This window comes from Melanotaenia boesemani, chromosome 16 (assembly GCF_017639745.1).
Source record: "Melanotaenia boesemani isolate fMelBoe1 chromosome 16, fMelBoe1.pri, whole genome shotgun sequence".
Classification (NCBI taxonomy): domain Eukaryota; kingdom Metazoa; phylum Chordata; class Actinopteri; order Atheriniformes; family Melanotaeniidae; genus Melanotaenia; species Melanotaenia boesemani.
The window spans coordinates 11,348,802-11,365,622 of record NC_055697.1 but is presented as its reverse complement, the minus strand read 5'-3'; the positions used below and the strand labels follow the sequence as shown (position 1 = coordinate 11,365,622).

General features: G+C 39.6%; 1 protein-coding gene across 2 annotated transcripts; it reads right to left on the bottom strand.

Moving 5' to 3' along the window:
* Nucleotides 1-2,112: 2,112 nt before the first annotated feature.
* Nucleotides 2,113-15,336, bottom strand: nid1a (nidogen 1a). 2 transcript variants are annotated; one of them, XM_042010320.1, is made up of 20 exons: nt 15,092-15,336; nt 13,135-13,437; nt 12,831-13,057; nt 12,452-12,729; nt 11,363-11,503; nt 10,679-10,930; nt 10,211-10,411; nt 9,863-10,096; nt 9,527-9,664; nt 8,882-9,010; nt 8,317-8,460; nt 7,124-7,243; nt 6,480-6,707; nt 6,157-6,329; nt 5,606-5,732; nt 5,329-5,500; nt 4,124-4,281; nt 3,921-4,044; nt 3,117-3,229; nt 2,113-2,696 (listed from the first exon to the last, which is right to left on the bottom strand). In XM_042010320.1, the coding sequence occupies exons 1-20, from the start codon at nt 15,293-15,295 to the stop codon at nt 2,566-2,568; spliced, it is 3,597 nt and encodes a 1,198-aa protein (XP_041866254.1). In that variant the 5' UTR covers nt 15,296-15,336; the 3' UTR covers nt 2,113-2,565. The 2 variants fall into 2 exon arrangements, with proteins under 2 accessions (XP_041866254.1, XP_041866255.1); XM_042010321.1 differs by lacking the exon at nt 7,124-7,243.
* Nucleotides 15,337-16,821: the final 1,485 nt, after the last annotated feature.

Below are 16,821 nucleotides of genomic sequence, written 5' to 3'. Positions count from 1 at the left end.
AACTGATCATTCAAAACTGATTGAGAGAAAAGAGGAACTGGATTAAAATGATTTATGTTTTTTATCTTTGTTGTGTTGTGTTATTATGCAATATGTGTCATTGGGAGGAGATTTACACCAGTTCATCCAGAGGTAAATTGACAGAAGGTCCACTCCTGGGTGTGGGGCACCCCTTGTAGTTGTGGCCCCTCTGTGTGAGTCAATGACGTAGTACATGCCTCCTTGTTTTCCTGCTGGGCCTCCATCTGCTGTGGTTACATTCCCAATTTGATGGCAATGCAATGAGTTTATGGCATGTGCTGCAATGAGTGACAGAGGGCGTTTTCCCAGCAGTGTCTCCTCCAGGACTTTGTACATGACTGAAGGGTCACTTTGCTGACTGAATGCATATTGCTTCTCCTTTTCAGGAAGAATTCATGACCCAGTTGACCCAGCAGGACTTCTCCCAAAACACTGTTTCTTTCCACTTTGGTGGGCCAAAGTTAAAAGAAACCACTTTGTTAATCTCCCACTCCTCTCCTCTTTGCTCAGTAGAGGATGATAAAAGCCACAGTTTCACATCTGAGCAGCTGAAACAATACTGCTTTACCTTCAAAGGGAAAGATGCCATATTGTGAGATGACACGGTTTTGATGTGAAAGTGTTTGGTCCTTCATGGCTGAGATCAGAGGAGGCCTGGGAGGTGGGTACCGTTACATTGCTCTAAGTCATCTGACCTGTGTTAGTGGAAGAGAAGTGTCATTCAATGTAATGTGTATCATTACCTTTCTTTGCAAGAATTCAATAAATGTGAAAAAATATGTGCAACTGTTCCTTTTAATGTCACTGTGCCGTAATTCATAATTAATTTTTTTACACTTTAAATGACTTTAATCGGGAGATTTCTAGAGAAAAAAACATAATAAAAATCAGCATAGAAGACTAATGATCTACTTTACACTGTTTTAAAAAAATATAGGTATACAGTTTAAGCTGAGGGTTAGGGTTGCAAGTTTAGATGACAGTGATTTAATTGGATCTAACTTTCAGATTTACGGGTTTCTTGTATTTATACAGTAGACATAATATTATTAATCTTTGTTTTTCTCATGACAGAGGGCACCAACAGAACGCAAGCAACCTCTAACCCTGCCTTTATCCCTGCCCCCTGACCTCCAGTGTTGGGTAATCTTACATTAAAAAGTGAATGAATAGGTTGCAGAATTACTGCCATATTGTTATGTTACTTGCGTACATTCTAAGGCTCTGCAGGTTAATAACAGCAGTGACAGACACATCATCCCCTTTACTACTCTTTATTAATTATTACATCTACAAACATAAAATCGAGCTTGTGGGACTCAGTTCATATTATTAAACAAAATATATGGATTCTATATTCCTAAAATTCTTATGGAAAGATGGCAGTTACAGTTGTTATCTCTGGGGCCATGTAATAACAACACAGTTTCCTGTCAGCAGCAGTTTTAACTGAACTAAAAGCTGTCATTGTGGAGCTGTGCTCAGCCTGCAAGTACTGCTTCAAATCTGAAGTAGATTTCTTTGCAGCTGACATTTATTATGATCCAAGCACAAAATGCAATGCACCATTGATTGCTTTGGTCCTTTTTTGATCACAAACTAAAAATAATGGCAGAATTTCCATGATGTGAACACTCTTCGCCATCTCACTAGTGAAAGAGCTGTGCATGTGCCATGATGTGTGCAGGACTGACAGAGTGGGTCAGAGTTTTTCTTTTTCACAGTTTTTATTCCCTTTTCTTTTGTTTTGTGGCACAAAAACACACAGACTGATATGATGAAATGCCGACAGTTTGCTTCTCTGAAAAAGAAATTGCAAAACTAACACACTACTTACCCCACAAAAGCAACTTCAACTTTCCATCCCATAGCTTGGCAATCCAGTCCAAACTTTTTCCTTCTAACCTCAGACCTTGCCAGTAAAATGAGCCAATGTTGGTCAGAGTAGCAAAGACAATTTGTTATTCTCTCATGGAAGGTATAGATCATGATGAAAGTTTGCTGTGACACCTACAGTAATTAATGCAAACTAGCAGATGATGGCGCTGTTGCTATGCTAAAAAAAAGACAAAAAACAATGCAAGAACCCAGCATGGTACAAAAATGTTTATTCCTTTGCTGCCCAGCATCTAACATCATCCAACCAGATTGTACAGATGTTTTCATCCTATTGCTCAATAATAGTTCCATGGGATAAGCTAAATCCATACATGCCACAATATTATTCAATCATCATGTGTTGTTGTGATTATTTTTTCATATTAAATTATGTGTCCCTTGAGCTCTATCCTCAGTTTATGTGCACTCAGGAGAAGAGTCAACACAACAGTTTTTATACTTACAGATCTCAGGGTTGGTTGTGGCTTTGAAGATGGGAAAAGTTAAAAAGAATTGTAGATTAGCATAGCACCGAGCAGTGAAAGGCACCGTTAAGTTAATCTCTGGTTTCAGTGGCATTTTCAGCTGTTAGAATTTAATGTGGCTCCTATTTTGCAGTCAAATATATCTGAAAAGTGTTGACTCTCAGAGTAGGACTTTGATCTTTTAGTACCCGCCTCCCCTCTCCACACAGCCCACTTCCACTGCGTTGTCGGGGCACTTGCAGGAGCGGCCATTCGGCGTTGCTAAACAGAGGTGAGTGCATCCTCCATTGTTCACAGAACAGTAGTTTTGTCCTGACAGAGGGAAAAGAAACTCTCATTAGTGTGGAACATCCGTAGAAATAATAAGCCACTACTGCAGGGAACAACAGGAAACAGCCTCTTTATATATACTAAACACATCCAAAGGAAACACATAGCAAACTCCAGATGTTGGAGGCCCTCTCCCTTGACTCTGCATTCCCAGTTTTTTTTGTGTACAGCCTTATCTTAAGGGGAGGAGGAAGCCTGTTCCTAAACTTTCCCATTAGTCATCCTTTCACTTAATAATAAATATGAGCTGCAAAATTCTTCCTGTTACTTTTAGGTCAAGAACTGAACCTTACAATATGCAGAGGGAGCAGGCCTCTTTTGTGACATGCACAAAATTCAAGTGCAAAGACACAAAGAGGTGTTTTTGAGGAATATGTTGCACCTTCACATCTGGCTTAATACCTGAAGGACACTGGGAGTAGACTGTGGCGATCCCATATAGCTTTGTCCGTTTCTGAGGCTGGAACTCATCTGATTCCCTGCCAGCATAGCGGTCCACTGCAACCACTGCTTCCCTGTTGTAAAAACAATCAAATCAAGAATTTTACAATTTGGGACAATTTCAGCTTGAGAAATCCTCTGACTGCTTATGTTTTGTATAAAGTCTGTCAAGGATGAGTAAGGCTTGGGGGTAGATTTCTGAGCCATAGCTAGCATAGTTTGTTGTAAACCCCCACCAACACCTCTCAACCTTCTCTTGTAAGGTCCTGAGGAGATCACAGGGGAGGCCCTGTGGGTCACTCACAGACGCCTGGGCTGAAAAATTGCAAGCAGCTGTCACTTTGTAAGATCTCTTCTCACTTCATGTCCACACACACACACACACACACACACACACACACACACACACACACACACACACACACACATACACACACACAAACACACCCCAACCCCCGCTTTTTTTCAGCTGCAACAGAAAGTCAACTCGACAGTTTCAGGAGTGTCCAATCCTGGTGCAAGAACTGCTAGTGTGGGGACCTTCCTGACCCCTATCCTATTCACTCCTTCCTCTTCCTTAAGAGATCTGGACTCCTACATTGCACAGTATACTGTGGTTTAACTACATCACAGTAGCCTACATGAAAACTCTGGCTATACCTTTACCAGAAATTGAAATAGAAAAGTATTGCATTCCTGACATAAAGTACTGCTTATGTGTAACAAAAAGCCACAAACACACAAAACAAAAAAAAACTTTCTAACCTTTGCCAGTCAGTGTAGTAGATGTTCTTTCCAAAAGACGTAATTCCAAATGGATACTGAATCCCCTCCAAAACTTTACGGCGGTCACCCCGCCCAGGATGCACACATTCCATTTTATGAGTGCCTGCAGGCGAGAAATTAAGCACAGTGCTGATAACACAGCAGTCATTATTTCAGAAATTAGTCATCTGTCTGAAATCTACCTGCATCTGCCCAACATAGTAGAGAACTCTGAGAATCGAAAGTCAAGCCATTGGGCAGCCTAAGATCATCCTTCACCAGCACCCGTCTGTTGGATCCATCCAAGTAGGAGGTTTCAATCTTGGGGGCCTCACGGTTCCAGTCAGCCCAGTAAAGATTACTATTGTACAGACAGGCATGTTTTGAGTTCAATAATAAATAATTAAAATTATAAATAGTTGACTTAGTATTAGCATAAGCATGATCAGTGTCAGCAGATGACTTGTTACTTTAGCTTAGCATACAAAAAGGTAGAAAGTTAGCTTGACTCAGTAAGAAAATCAACCAGTTTTCTTTTGTTTTATTTATATTTTGTTGTTGTTGTTTTTAGTACAAATAAAAGAAAAAGACGAAAAAAAATTGCAGACTAGTGAGCTCTAAAACTGTTAGCTGAAGGATTTTCATATCTTTTGACAGAACAAGGCCAACTATTTTTTTTCTTTAGCTAGCTAACCTAGCTAACCTGCCTTGCTAACCTTACTCTAATTTATACAATTAGTCCTCTAACTTTAACTTTTAAATAAATAGATGAATAAAGGACAAAATATCAACATAAATTAAAACAGAAAAAAGTGGTTTGCAAATTATTGAACCTCCACATTTTTTGAAAATAGATAAAATATCATCTCTTGAAGCACCATTCCATTCAAGCTTGTTTGTTATTGGTTTTTAGGCCGGTCAGTTTAGCAACCAGATTTGTTTACTATGAAGTCAAGCTGAGCTGTAACATGAACAGAATGTGGTTTGGCTATGCCTTTTTGAAATAAGCAAAGGCTTTCCTATAAAAGAAGTAGTCTGGATAATAGGTTATTTCTCCAACTTGGTCACAATTAAAGAGGTCTACACAATGTACAAGTTACTTTTGTCATGTGCACTAAAGGTTTCAAATGCCATGATGGATGCTGCCTCTTGAACTGTGGTCTGTTATTCAGCTGGACCTCTTTAACTAGGGAATGCAAGAATTTATGTTTTTTGGATTTCAGACAAGATAGCTTTTTTCTCAGTCCCCAAAAAGGCAGATGCGTTTCCCAATGATCTGAATTATCATTAGCTTTTTATAACCTTATGTTTTAAAATGAAGTTTATTTACTGGATTGGTATCTAACTCAGTAAAAATTCAAGAAAAAAGCAAGCAAAGCATTAAAGTTTCATGTGAAGTAATACACACCCATTGACAGGGTCTGTGATGATAGCACGAGGGTTTACAAGATCAGTGTTTATAATGACACGTCTCTGAGAACCGTCTAATGATGCCACTTCAATGCAGTCTTTCATAGAGTCCGTCCAGAACATAGTTCTCCCCAAGTGATCAATGGCAATACCTTCTGGACTGCTCAAATCTGTGAGGAAACATTTAAAACTTTTACTTCATTAAAAGTATTCTCTGGATTCATTAATAAAAAATAAATACATAAAAATGACTTGAAGAGTAAGAGTTAAACTACCTGATCTAATAACTGAAGTGGGCTCTCCCCCCTGGAGTCTGGCCTTGCTGATTGAAGGAGAAGTGATATCTGTCCAATAAACCATTTTCTCCACACAGTCATAGGCCACTCCAATGATTACCTTCTCCTATGGAGAGGCCAGAAAACAACAATTTTTTTAAAAGTGCATTTTCCTTTGACAAAACCTGGAGCAGATGTGTTTTTGACATCTAGACATGAATGCAAACAAACTAAGCTGAACATATAGCGTGGGCAGCTTAAGCATACTTTAGGCCAGCTGGTTTGTCCAGACTGCAATTCCAAAGATCGGACTGATGTTAGTCATTAGTGTGCATGTCACCATGTGACTTCAATAATGTACAAGCTTTAAATTCTTGAAGCAGATGGGAAAATCAAATAACCAGAGAAAGAGGACAAACCATTGAGTAGAGTGTGTGCCAATGTTGTTGGAACCAATTATGCAGTGCAATTGATTTTATTTCTATCTGTTGTATAATTATACTGATACAAACAGTCCTGACTGGGAAAAAAGCATTTTGGGAGAAACTTACAGGTAGATGGAGAACAGTCTTTGCATCATTTTTTTTCATTTCATAACCTTCCAGTGGGACATGCTCTATCCTGCCACTCTGGGCAAACAGCAGGTGTGTCCCTGGGGCCAGAACATCAACAACAGGCCGAGGGGTGGGTCTGACAGGTGGAGGTAAACCACCATGGTCTAAACCTAATAGAGAGAAAGATCATTGGTCACATGGAGGGTCAACCAATCTAAAGTCAGATTCTCATCAGCAGTGCTTGTTGTTGCATAGTTTATATTTTATTAACACACTGTGGTTTCTTGTTGCTGAAGGGTAAAAACATCCCATTTACTCACACATTGGCTGACTGCCGGGTCCAGAGCGAGTCCCCGGAATCTCCTGTCCGTTTCGGTCTACACACCAGCAGTATCCTATGCCGCTATGACATTGCATAGACTCATATTCACCGTTTTCATCACATGTAGGGATGTAATGGCCAACAGGAGGCCTTGGACCCCGAGGACCAAACTCTGTCTCACCCAAGAGACTGTCTCTGTGAGTCTCACATCGTGTTTTTATTCTCCCTGAAGAAAAGATAAAAGATAAAAATGAACAAGGACACAATACGGTAATGTAATAAATTTGCTCAGAAGCTCAACTTTGCTCATACTCTGTTGTGTTTTTTGTGCTGAATTTAGCTGCACAAAAAACTTCCACATCTTTTACATGGAGAAATTCCAGAGTAAAATGAAAAACAGACGGCAGCTGGCATTAATACACACTGAGCAGTTCATTCCCAAAGACTCCTTTTTGTCAACTGGGTTGAATAAGCAACGCTGCAAGTGAAGATCTACTTTTTGTTTATCAGTGAATGAGTCTACAGCCAAACTGAATGACTGACACCAAAAATAAACCCAGGAGAGGCTTTATATGTAGTTGCCTGGATTGATGTAAAATGTAGCAGACAGCAGTGCAATGACTGCATGTCATTCAGGCTTACCGGAAGTGCAGTGGAAGCCATCGCCTCTGTAACCTGGCCTGCATTGGCAGATAAATGATCCGTGGGTGTTAATGCACACAGCGTCCGAATGACACCTGCCCGTCTGGCACTCGTCTATGTCTTCAGGCACGTTAGAATAGGGCGAGTGAAGACAGAGCAGAATCATGAAACAAGGTAAAAATGCATGTACAGTTTTTCTAGTCAGGAATTTACGAGTTAGCCTGCATCTACAACTGTTCTCAGAGCTGAACATCAAGTAAAGATGTAGAAGTGGAAACTCTGAATAAAGACCCCTGAGGATCAGACGACCAAAGAAAAAAAGAAAAAAGGACATTCAAACTTAGGATATCAGAACATGAAATGTCCATCTGCTTTAAATGTTTTACTGTTTAAACACTGATTATGTAACCAGCCTCTCTTCCCACAGTCCTTCACAGGTGGTTTAACAATTGTGGTCATTAATTTTGTTTTAATAAATGATCATTTTTGGACAAAAACTATGGAAAAGCATACAAACACAAATAGTTGGATTCACAGGCATATTTACACCCTGTGCTGCATTAGTTGGTGAAACCAGCAACTCTGTTTGAAAATGAAATATTTTCTCAATATTGTATGATGTAGGATTTAAGCTGCTCCACAATTCAGCTCTGCCTTGTTATACTTTGTTTTACAATGTGCTAACTGTTTTCTTGTGTGCTGGGTTACAGGTGTGGACTGCAGGCAGGCCAGTTTATCACAAGCTTTCTTTTATTGGCTAACTATGTTGTTGTAAGAGGTGCAGAATGGGGTTCCCTGTAAATCTTTTGACCCATTTAGACTGTTAGTAATATATGCATGTATCTCCATTTCAGACCTGATTACAGTATGGTCAATAAATTACAATAAAAAATAAATTCAATCTGTCATATTTACAATCTTGATGAGGCTTAGGAATTGTGATTTAGTGGACAATTTTTGAGATAAACACTCTTAGGAAGAGATAGAAAATGAATGAATGAATGATTTAGGAGGCTGCTTTTAAACTGAACTGATATCAAATTCAAATCAAGTATACAGGATCCCAGATCTAGAAAACTGTTTTGTAGATACGGTACGTTTTCATATTCTGAAACCTTTAAATGATAGTTCGATGATGGTCTCTGACATACAACCTAAAAACATATACTGTATTTGTTTTCTTCCTGTAGTACCTTGACAATTTCTGCCATCTCCTAGGAACCCTGGCAGGCAAGAGCAGATGTAGGCTGAACCTCCAGTGTAGCTGCACTGAGCACGCTCAGGAATGTCACAGTCATGGGTGCCTTCCTCACAGTGGTCTACAGGTCGATCAGCATCTATGGATGAGATGAAGCACGGGGAAATAAAAATCAACTCCTTATGGCTATTCACCAAATATCATGTAGTGTGACTGGGACAGAGGTGAGACAGATTCCAGGTTATAAACACAGGGATGGCACTAATAATAAATAAAAAATACTTTCTAAACTGTTTAAATGTTTCTTCAACATGGTTGGTAAAAGAATAGGTGAGTGCTTGAAAAGAAAATTGAGGTTGGATGAACCTAAATACACTTTCTACCTGATAATCTCCAGCTCACAGTTCTTTCACAGTATATATGTAATAATCTCACTTGCCTTGATCTTCTTAATAATTTAACACAGTCAATTGCAGTTTATGTCGGAACCTCTGCATCACAACCTCCTTCTCAGATTTGCCACATATGTCATGTTACTCGTAAGCACATACAGAACTTACCAATACAGGTCCGCCCATCACTGCCAAACTGATACCCATCTTTACATTCACAGCGGAAGGTCCCAGGCTGATTATTACAGATAGAGTTGGACCCACAGGCCTGAGACTCCTCCCTGCACTCATCAATGTCTGACAATGACAGCAGACAGTTAGCACATGCTAATAACTCATTTCAAATCCAAGTTTGACTTCTGAAGTCTGGATAAGTTGAATCAGTGTCCTTTATTATCGGATATGAGATCAAAGAAAAAGCCTGATTAGATTTCCTAATTGTTTAAAGATATCATCTGTCTGAAATACGTCCTTCCTTTTTCTACTGTGTGCGCGCTTCCTGTTTGGTCTCTCATGTAAAACATTGTTAGTGGTATATGTGTGGGCTGGGAATAAGACCTACACTGGATATGTTAATGTGATCTCAGAGTCTTTCAGCTAATTGGAAAAATTGTGCTGCTCCCCAGGAAGGAAGACTTTGGAAAGTCTTGATTAATTAAATGGAGGCTCTGAAACAGATAAGGGAACTGTGTGATTTACTTAAATGCAGAAAATACACTGGTGGATACAATCAATTACTACGATGTCATCTTTATTGCTACAAACAGTATAAACAGAAGCCTGTCTTTGTGTCTTATCATATGTGATTCTTACCATGGCATATACGACCATCGCCGTTAAAACCAGCAACACATTGGCACGTGAATTGGGTTCCTTGGCCTGGCCGGCAAACAGCGTTGGTGTCACAGCCATGTCTTCCAGTAAAACATGGGTTTTCCTCAAGCTGTCCTCCTGAAAAAGTATAATAAAATTCAATGTTATTAAACTAACATTACCTTCTTATAAGAAAACCATATACATATATGTTAAAGCAAACAAACAAACAAAACAAAAATGGACTTTTGTACTTTGTCTAACAGCATTTTGTGCTGCAGGAAGGATGTGAGCTCAGACCAAAACAAGGAAACAAAATAATCTCCACATCCTCACCATTCACATCTCCAATCTTGTTACTCATGGCGAACCGAATGAGTTTATTATTAGCATCATACATGGAAAAAACTTGGTCCACATTCAGCATTTGGCTAGGTTTCACATCTCTCAAAGCGTCGCCATGCTGGCAGCTCTGGAAGCTGATGGTCTGACGCCATTGATATGTTCTAGTGTCAGTGGATCCATCAGGCATGCTCACTATATAGTCCCGAGTAGAGGATGAGGTGATCACTGAAAGGTAAAACATTAAAATTAGCAACAACTACAGTTGTGACTTTTTAAGTGTTTAGCTCAAAGTCAGAACATGAATGAAAGTATTCAGTTTTAGTTCAAGCTGTGTCTTACAGTTGTTGTTGTATTGGTAGACCTCAGAATAAGGGTCGATCTGCACGGTGGAGCCAGGAGGCACATTAGGGACCCGGCCATTCAGGGTGGTGCTTACCACCAGGTGGTCAAGCTCATCGGTCCCTTTGAACTCCTGCCTGATTATCAACTTCTCATTCCCTGGGAGAAAGGTCACCTCAGCCTGCCGTGTGAACTCTCCCCCTTTGGAAGACAGAGAAGAGGATGTTAACTTTAAGACCGTGGCCCTGGATGAACTCTGGCTACCCGCCTTTTGTCACAGCTGAGTGAGTTTTCAGCTGGTCAGCGAGTAAAGCTGCAGCTGTATGGCAAACTGTGTTTGCAGCAGCATATTGAGATTTATGTTTCTTACATCTTTATTCTGTGATCTTTCTGCCAGAGTGATCCAAGACTGTGAAAACCACACAAGACACTGATTAGTGTCACTTTGTTAGATATTCTTTCCCTCACCAATGATACTGAAGCCATTCTTGAAGCCGGGCTGTTCCAGTGCAAATGCCCACCCAATCACACCACCTAGGGCTGCCAGGGGGGCCAGAGAGGGGCCAACATTGGTGGGAATGTCACTAATGGCAATGTAAGATCGGCCATCGTTTACTACAACATAGGAGTGGAGATCATTGCTGGTAAATTCCACTGGAGAAGGAGAGTTGCCCACAAATACTTGTCCATGTATTTTGCCATTCATCCTTTGCGGTTTTCCTAAACAAAAAACAAAACAAACAAGTTAGTTAGCCTCAATGCTCAGTGAGAACCAAATTAATTTCACAAGTGGATGATTTGAGGATTCAGAGGAAATTTTTCTGTGAAACTGTTAGAAAGTCACTCAAATTACAAAGAAAGCTTAACTCACTGAATACATTTGGCATAATAACTGCCCCATACTTATTTAATAATATCTCATCTTCAAACTAATTTAAGCATGTATAAAGTCCGTTTTCTTCCTATTGGTCTTTCCCACCATAGGCTGAAACAGATGACAAACAGTTTAACTAGCGGGAAGTTATTACATTGTTGATTGGTGAACTGGGTACAGCTATGTGTAATAATGTGCATTGTACACTGTTAACTGTCTTTGAAACAGCCTTGGCAAAGATATTGAATATAAGCAGAAACAGATAAACAGAAGCATACCGTCTGCCACACACTGTATTCCACTGCCATAGTAACCAGGCCTGCAGTGGCAGCAGAATCCACTCGAATAGTCTCTGCAGTCAGCAAACTGGGAGCACTTATTTCTGTTGTTGGCACACGTCCCAAGATTGTATGAGAACACTGAAGATGGAGAAAATTATGAGTAAGAATATTACAGGAACAGCAAATTGCTTAGATTAATACAATCCTCCATTACTTGTAAGTAAAACTTGTTAAAAGGTAAGTTAAAATATAATTTTGTATCACAAAACAATTGTTATAATTCAGTGAAGCCATCTTTCCATCAGAAATGGAGTACCACAGTGATCTATCCCTGAGCCATTAATATTTATGATATAATTTAAATAGAGAACATAGTCCTTCCCAAAGAATATTTTGATATCCATTTGTTTGTTGATGACATCATTTAAGTGTCCCATGCTCCACCTCATCCCCACCCCTCACTAGTCATGAGTTATAATTAAAGACTTGTTTTAAATGCTGAAAAGACCGGTCACCTGCACCATACACATAACCAGCCTGCACTATTTCTGATTATCTTTGGACATTTACATGGACCACTGTTCTTGTCCTCGAAGAGAATTTAAGTTATTGATCAAATTGTGTCAATTTAATCAATAAGTGAAGCAACCATGTTAGGTGGTGAAATGCTCCATTTTAGCTTAATAAAGTCAGACTTCTGCCTATTGGCCTATCCCACCATGGACTGAAACAGATGACAAACATTTTGCCAGCAACAAATTATTACATTGGGAAGCTTTACAGCTCTGTACATTTCATAAGTGAGGTATGCTTTACTGTTTATATAAAAAGATGTACATAATTCCTTGAGGTTATTCTTTCTCGGGAACTCGTGCCTTCTGTTATTTCTGGTTTAATACCACAGATGGACATTGTGGAGCAAATGCAGAAAACATAAACCAATGTCAGCCTAGCTGACATGCAGAGTAATTTAATCCTGAACCACATTATCTGGGTATGTTTAATAGTTTTGATTTTGTACAAGGACTGTTTACATGCATTTGAAATGTTCTTTTTGTTCAGACTAGCACAAATATTTAGACTCACCATCTACATTTATATCAGTGTCATCAACCACCACTACTTCAGGGTTATCCGGCTGACGTGGCAGGTATTGAATTGGATGTATTTCAACTTGTCCTGGATCTGGTTCATAAGGAGAGTATTTCACTTGCCCATCAGTATACTCATGCAGCCTTGAGTCAGCAGCCGGTGCTGGCGCCTCAGTGGGCAGGTCAGTGACCTCGCCTGGAGCCACGTTGCTAAAATAGGGAGAAGTTCCAATCTCATACACCCATACACCCGACAAGCCAGAGTTCGTCTCTCTGTGAGGGAAAAAGGTTTAAGTTTTGGGGAGGAAAACACATTTGCAGTTACATTTAAACAGTCTTGAAATGCTTGTTAGCCATACTAGAAAGTCACTTACTTTGCTAAAGCCCTAACAGATGCCTCCTCATCAGTGCTGGTGCGGTAGTATTGTCCCTGGCTGGAAAACAGGAAACGTCGGACTAAACCTTTACTGAATCCAGCATGCATGACCACAGTACTATCTTCAACAGGTGTGGAGGAAAACTGTATTCCATCCCTTTCATAGAGCAAAATAGCATATGACGCAGTCTTCAATGATGGTATAACCAGCTGGAAGGTGTTTCTCTGTGTAATGAAACAAAAGAGAAGATATAAATGTCCAGCATCACTCAAGTGGATTTTAGCAACTGTGTGATGCTCACCTTCTTGTGAGCGCCATCGCCTCTAGTTTGAGGTTCATGAGGGGCGACGTCAACCCAAGTGACCACCACAGCATGTGTGGGATCAACCTCATCGTCCTCTGGGAAGGCTCTGTTAATGTGCTCAGCTGCCCGACGCAGGACGACTGGTCTGGAGTCCTGACGGAAAAACACTTTCCCCACACCATCACTTGTGTCCAGGTCCCCTTGCAGAGCTGCAATCATTCCAAATTTGGGCGGCATTTTGCCGAGATATGTCGACTCGCTTGTTGGCTCAGTTGTGGCAACAAAACCATTGGTGTTGATCTGAAATTAAAAGCAGAAATTGGTCATTTACATCACAAGAAATGAGATGATTGCAACGATGTAGGACTTTCCTTTAAATGCTGCTGAACTGATTCACAGCTGAATGAAACCCAGTTCAGCTTGACCCACTTTGTTCTCTATTCCAAACTCATCAAACTAATGATCCAAGTCAGCTGCTGTGTTCTTCCACAGCGCTAATGAACAAACAAGATCCCGTTTTGCATAGCTTTTACATACTTTTGATGGTTTGGTATGAATGGATGCATGGCTTTCAAAGTGAAAGAAAGTCTGGGCTCATGTCAAAAACATGCACACACTTCACTTCCTGACTAAAGGAAAAAAACGCTGGCCTGTCCTATTTCCTGTCCTTACCCCTGACGAGCATGCCCCAGAGAGCCTGAAGATTGCACACTAATTTTCATTACAGAAATTTCCTGCCATACAACAAGCAACTGGGAAAATGATCATTGATTCTAAACTCACAGACGTAAAGCGGAGTTCTTACCATATGCAAAAGCTGGATGAGTGAATCAAACTCATAAGGAGATGATAAAACCTCCTGACCTGATTACACAAAACTCTTCTGTGGTTAACCATGTCTGGAATGAAAACTCAAAAATGAAAAAAAAAAAGCAAATGGGGCTCAGACAGTTCAGGGCAGACTGTCTCATAAATTAAAACCAAAAATCTTTCAGCGAGCTCGACTGCAGTAGAGAAATACATTTGTGGTTGATGATGATGGGGGTACTCAGCCTAGACTGATTGTTTTAACATGGAATTTAAAATTTCATCTCAGCCTCAGGCTCATGAGTTAACCACAACCTTTTGCCGCTGTATAACCTCCCCAAAACATCCACTCTTTAGGCAAAGCTGGATGAGTTACTACTTTGTTTAATGGAAAAATAATGTCACTGATAAAAAAAAAAACTTTTCAATTCTTGCAAACTATAAAGAATTACAACTCTACGTGGTAGAAAATACATCAAGTTTTATTAGGGCATAGTTTTTGTAAATGTTTCGATTCTGTCTTTCAGTGTGATCACGCTCTGTCAGCACATTATTCACATGGAGAACAATTAAAACAGAGATGAAGCACTTCTTTAGACACATGAATTACAGAGCATAAAGGGGTTGTTTGTTCAACAAAAAGGACCATTTTAATTTAAAAGCTACAAAGGGTAAACAACAAACAAAACAAAACAAGGACATTCTTAAACTTTTAAACGTGTGTAAAAGGGTCAAACATACCCTACATATTCCAGAGACCACACTTTTGTGTAACATGGACTCATCAGTGAATGTTTTTGGGGTGGATTACAAAATAGGGAATTCTTAGTATCACCAGTAAACTGATAAGCTCAAGGGACTATGTAAGAATGCATGAACACACTCTTTCTGCAAGACCGAGTAAATATTGATGTACGATCAGTAAATCAATATATAGAAATGCTCCAGATCTACAGACAAACTTCTAGTCTACCAGAGCTACATTTTACCATTTCCAGGAATTGTTTAAAGTCGCAACGTCTGACCCTGTTCCAGTTTATTGGCTACGCGCAATTGCGCAAAGAAATCGACGTACACTTCCCGATGTCCCGTAAATTCCTCATTTAGTATCATCTGTGACAACACGTCAAGTTAGTAGTTAACTTACAAAAATGTTGTTGAAAGTGCCATCATAAAACAGCACTGGGTTGTCCAGATTAAGTTGGTGCGTCCGGTCATTCCCTGGTTCCAGTAACTGGTCTCCTGCGTCTGGACCAAAAGGGAAAAACTCTTCTCGTCTTATGCTCTGCACCGAGGTCACAAATCCGAGAAAACACGCACATACAAACCATCCTTGCTTCTGCCAATCCATTGTTCGCCTTTCAGAGGCAGCTGAAGAGTCAGTCCTGTGTAATAAGAGGGAGTAGCCTAATAGGAGTTGTGATTAGTCTGGGGGGCGGAGTCAGAAGAGATGATGATTGAAGAGAAATAATAAAAAGTCGCTACCCCACACTTTTCTTTTTCATAAAGACCTTGAAACATGTTCTTGGAGTGATGTAATGTTGTGTGTTGGCTGCCAAGCTCAGGATCAGTATACTTGCATAGCTAACTCTGCTTGACAGGAGTTCAAAGGATGAGGGGGAAAAAGATCTGCAATCTGTTATCAATTTTTGTCTAAAAACTCTTTTGTGTACCCCCAATATGCTTACTTCAAACTTTGTGCCAGGAAAAAGAAAAAAAAATCAATTAAAAAAATTAAAAATAAAAACATAAATAAAATAACAACTCGTGCCTTTGAAATGCATCATATGACTAAATCTTTCACCTCACTCAATGAACGGAGATCTATGAATATGCTAATCTGACTCTGCCCAAATCCCCGGCCACCAGTAACTGACAAGGGTCTTTCTAATTTCTGCTGAGCAATAACAGATTTAATATTGGTGTAATTCAGCCAAATTCCAAAGAAAATCGGCATGTTAGACATACATCTTTGAACCAGAGAGCAATTCTCAATAACATAGAAGTAATTATACAAGGCTTTCTGCATATAAAAGTGTCACTTTAGCAATTTATTTGCTTTATATGCTTCCAACAACGGCCGACCAGAGCCTTTACAGGGCCCTAAGCAGAGTTTGGTTTTGGGGCCCCCAACCACTGCAGCACCACCACTGGTGATGAATTTTAATGCTGCATGTTCATTTCATATATTGTGAATGTAACACATCAGTTCATTTGCATTCTCTTTTGTCGGCTAATCATACCAGTATGGTTTTTAAACCTTAGTGGGGTAGCAAATTAGGAAAAATGGTCTAGTATTTATTCACACTTTTTAATATTTAACTAATTAACCAGCTTAAGTTGTGCAAAATACAAAATCATCCTTTTAAGAAATTATTTAAAAACAAAGCTGATTTCTCTATGACTTCTTACGTTAGTGAACCTAAAAGATTTTACAACCCTCTATAAATATTACATATAAAATATTATGTGCATGCACTATATGATCGGACAAGTATTATTTGACATGCAACCATGATGGAAATTATATAAAATAAAATGTCTGTGTGGAGTACCATCTCTTTCAAATTATTCAATGATCATTTTTTATTTTCTTTTTCAAGATCAAAATATCTTGACATTTCAAGTGAGCTTATGGAGCCCCCTGGTGGCGTGGAGGCCCCAAGTGGTTGTTAAGCTCACTTTGCCTCGGGCCAGCTCTGCTTCCAACCATACAGGAACTGCAAGCTCTAGCCAGGAGTCAAGCAAGCTCAAAGCTGCTAGCTAGCCCAGCTCCACAAGTAGTCCAGTTCTTGGTATAAGCAACTGTTGTAGAAAAATTACCAAGAGTCTGGAATGAGTAAAAGTATAAAAAAAGTTTATTACAAGAGAATTATT

Excerpts from the sequence above, each read along its gene's own strand:
- nid1a (XM_042010320.1), bottom strand. The coding sequence starts at position 15,295 with ATGGATTGGCAGAAGCAAGGATGGTTTGTATGTGCGTGTTTTCTCGGA. Across the intron at positions 8,461-8,881 it reads TGATGGGCGGACCTGTATTG|ATGCTGATCGACCTGTAGAC; the intron begins GTAAGTTCTGTA and ends TCTCATCCATAG. Across the intron at positions 2,697-3,116 it reads CTACTCCCAGTGTCCTTCAG|GACAAAACTACTGTTCTGTG; the intron begins GTATTAAGCCAG and ends TCCCTCTGTCAG.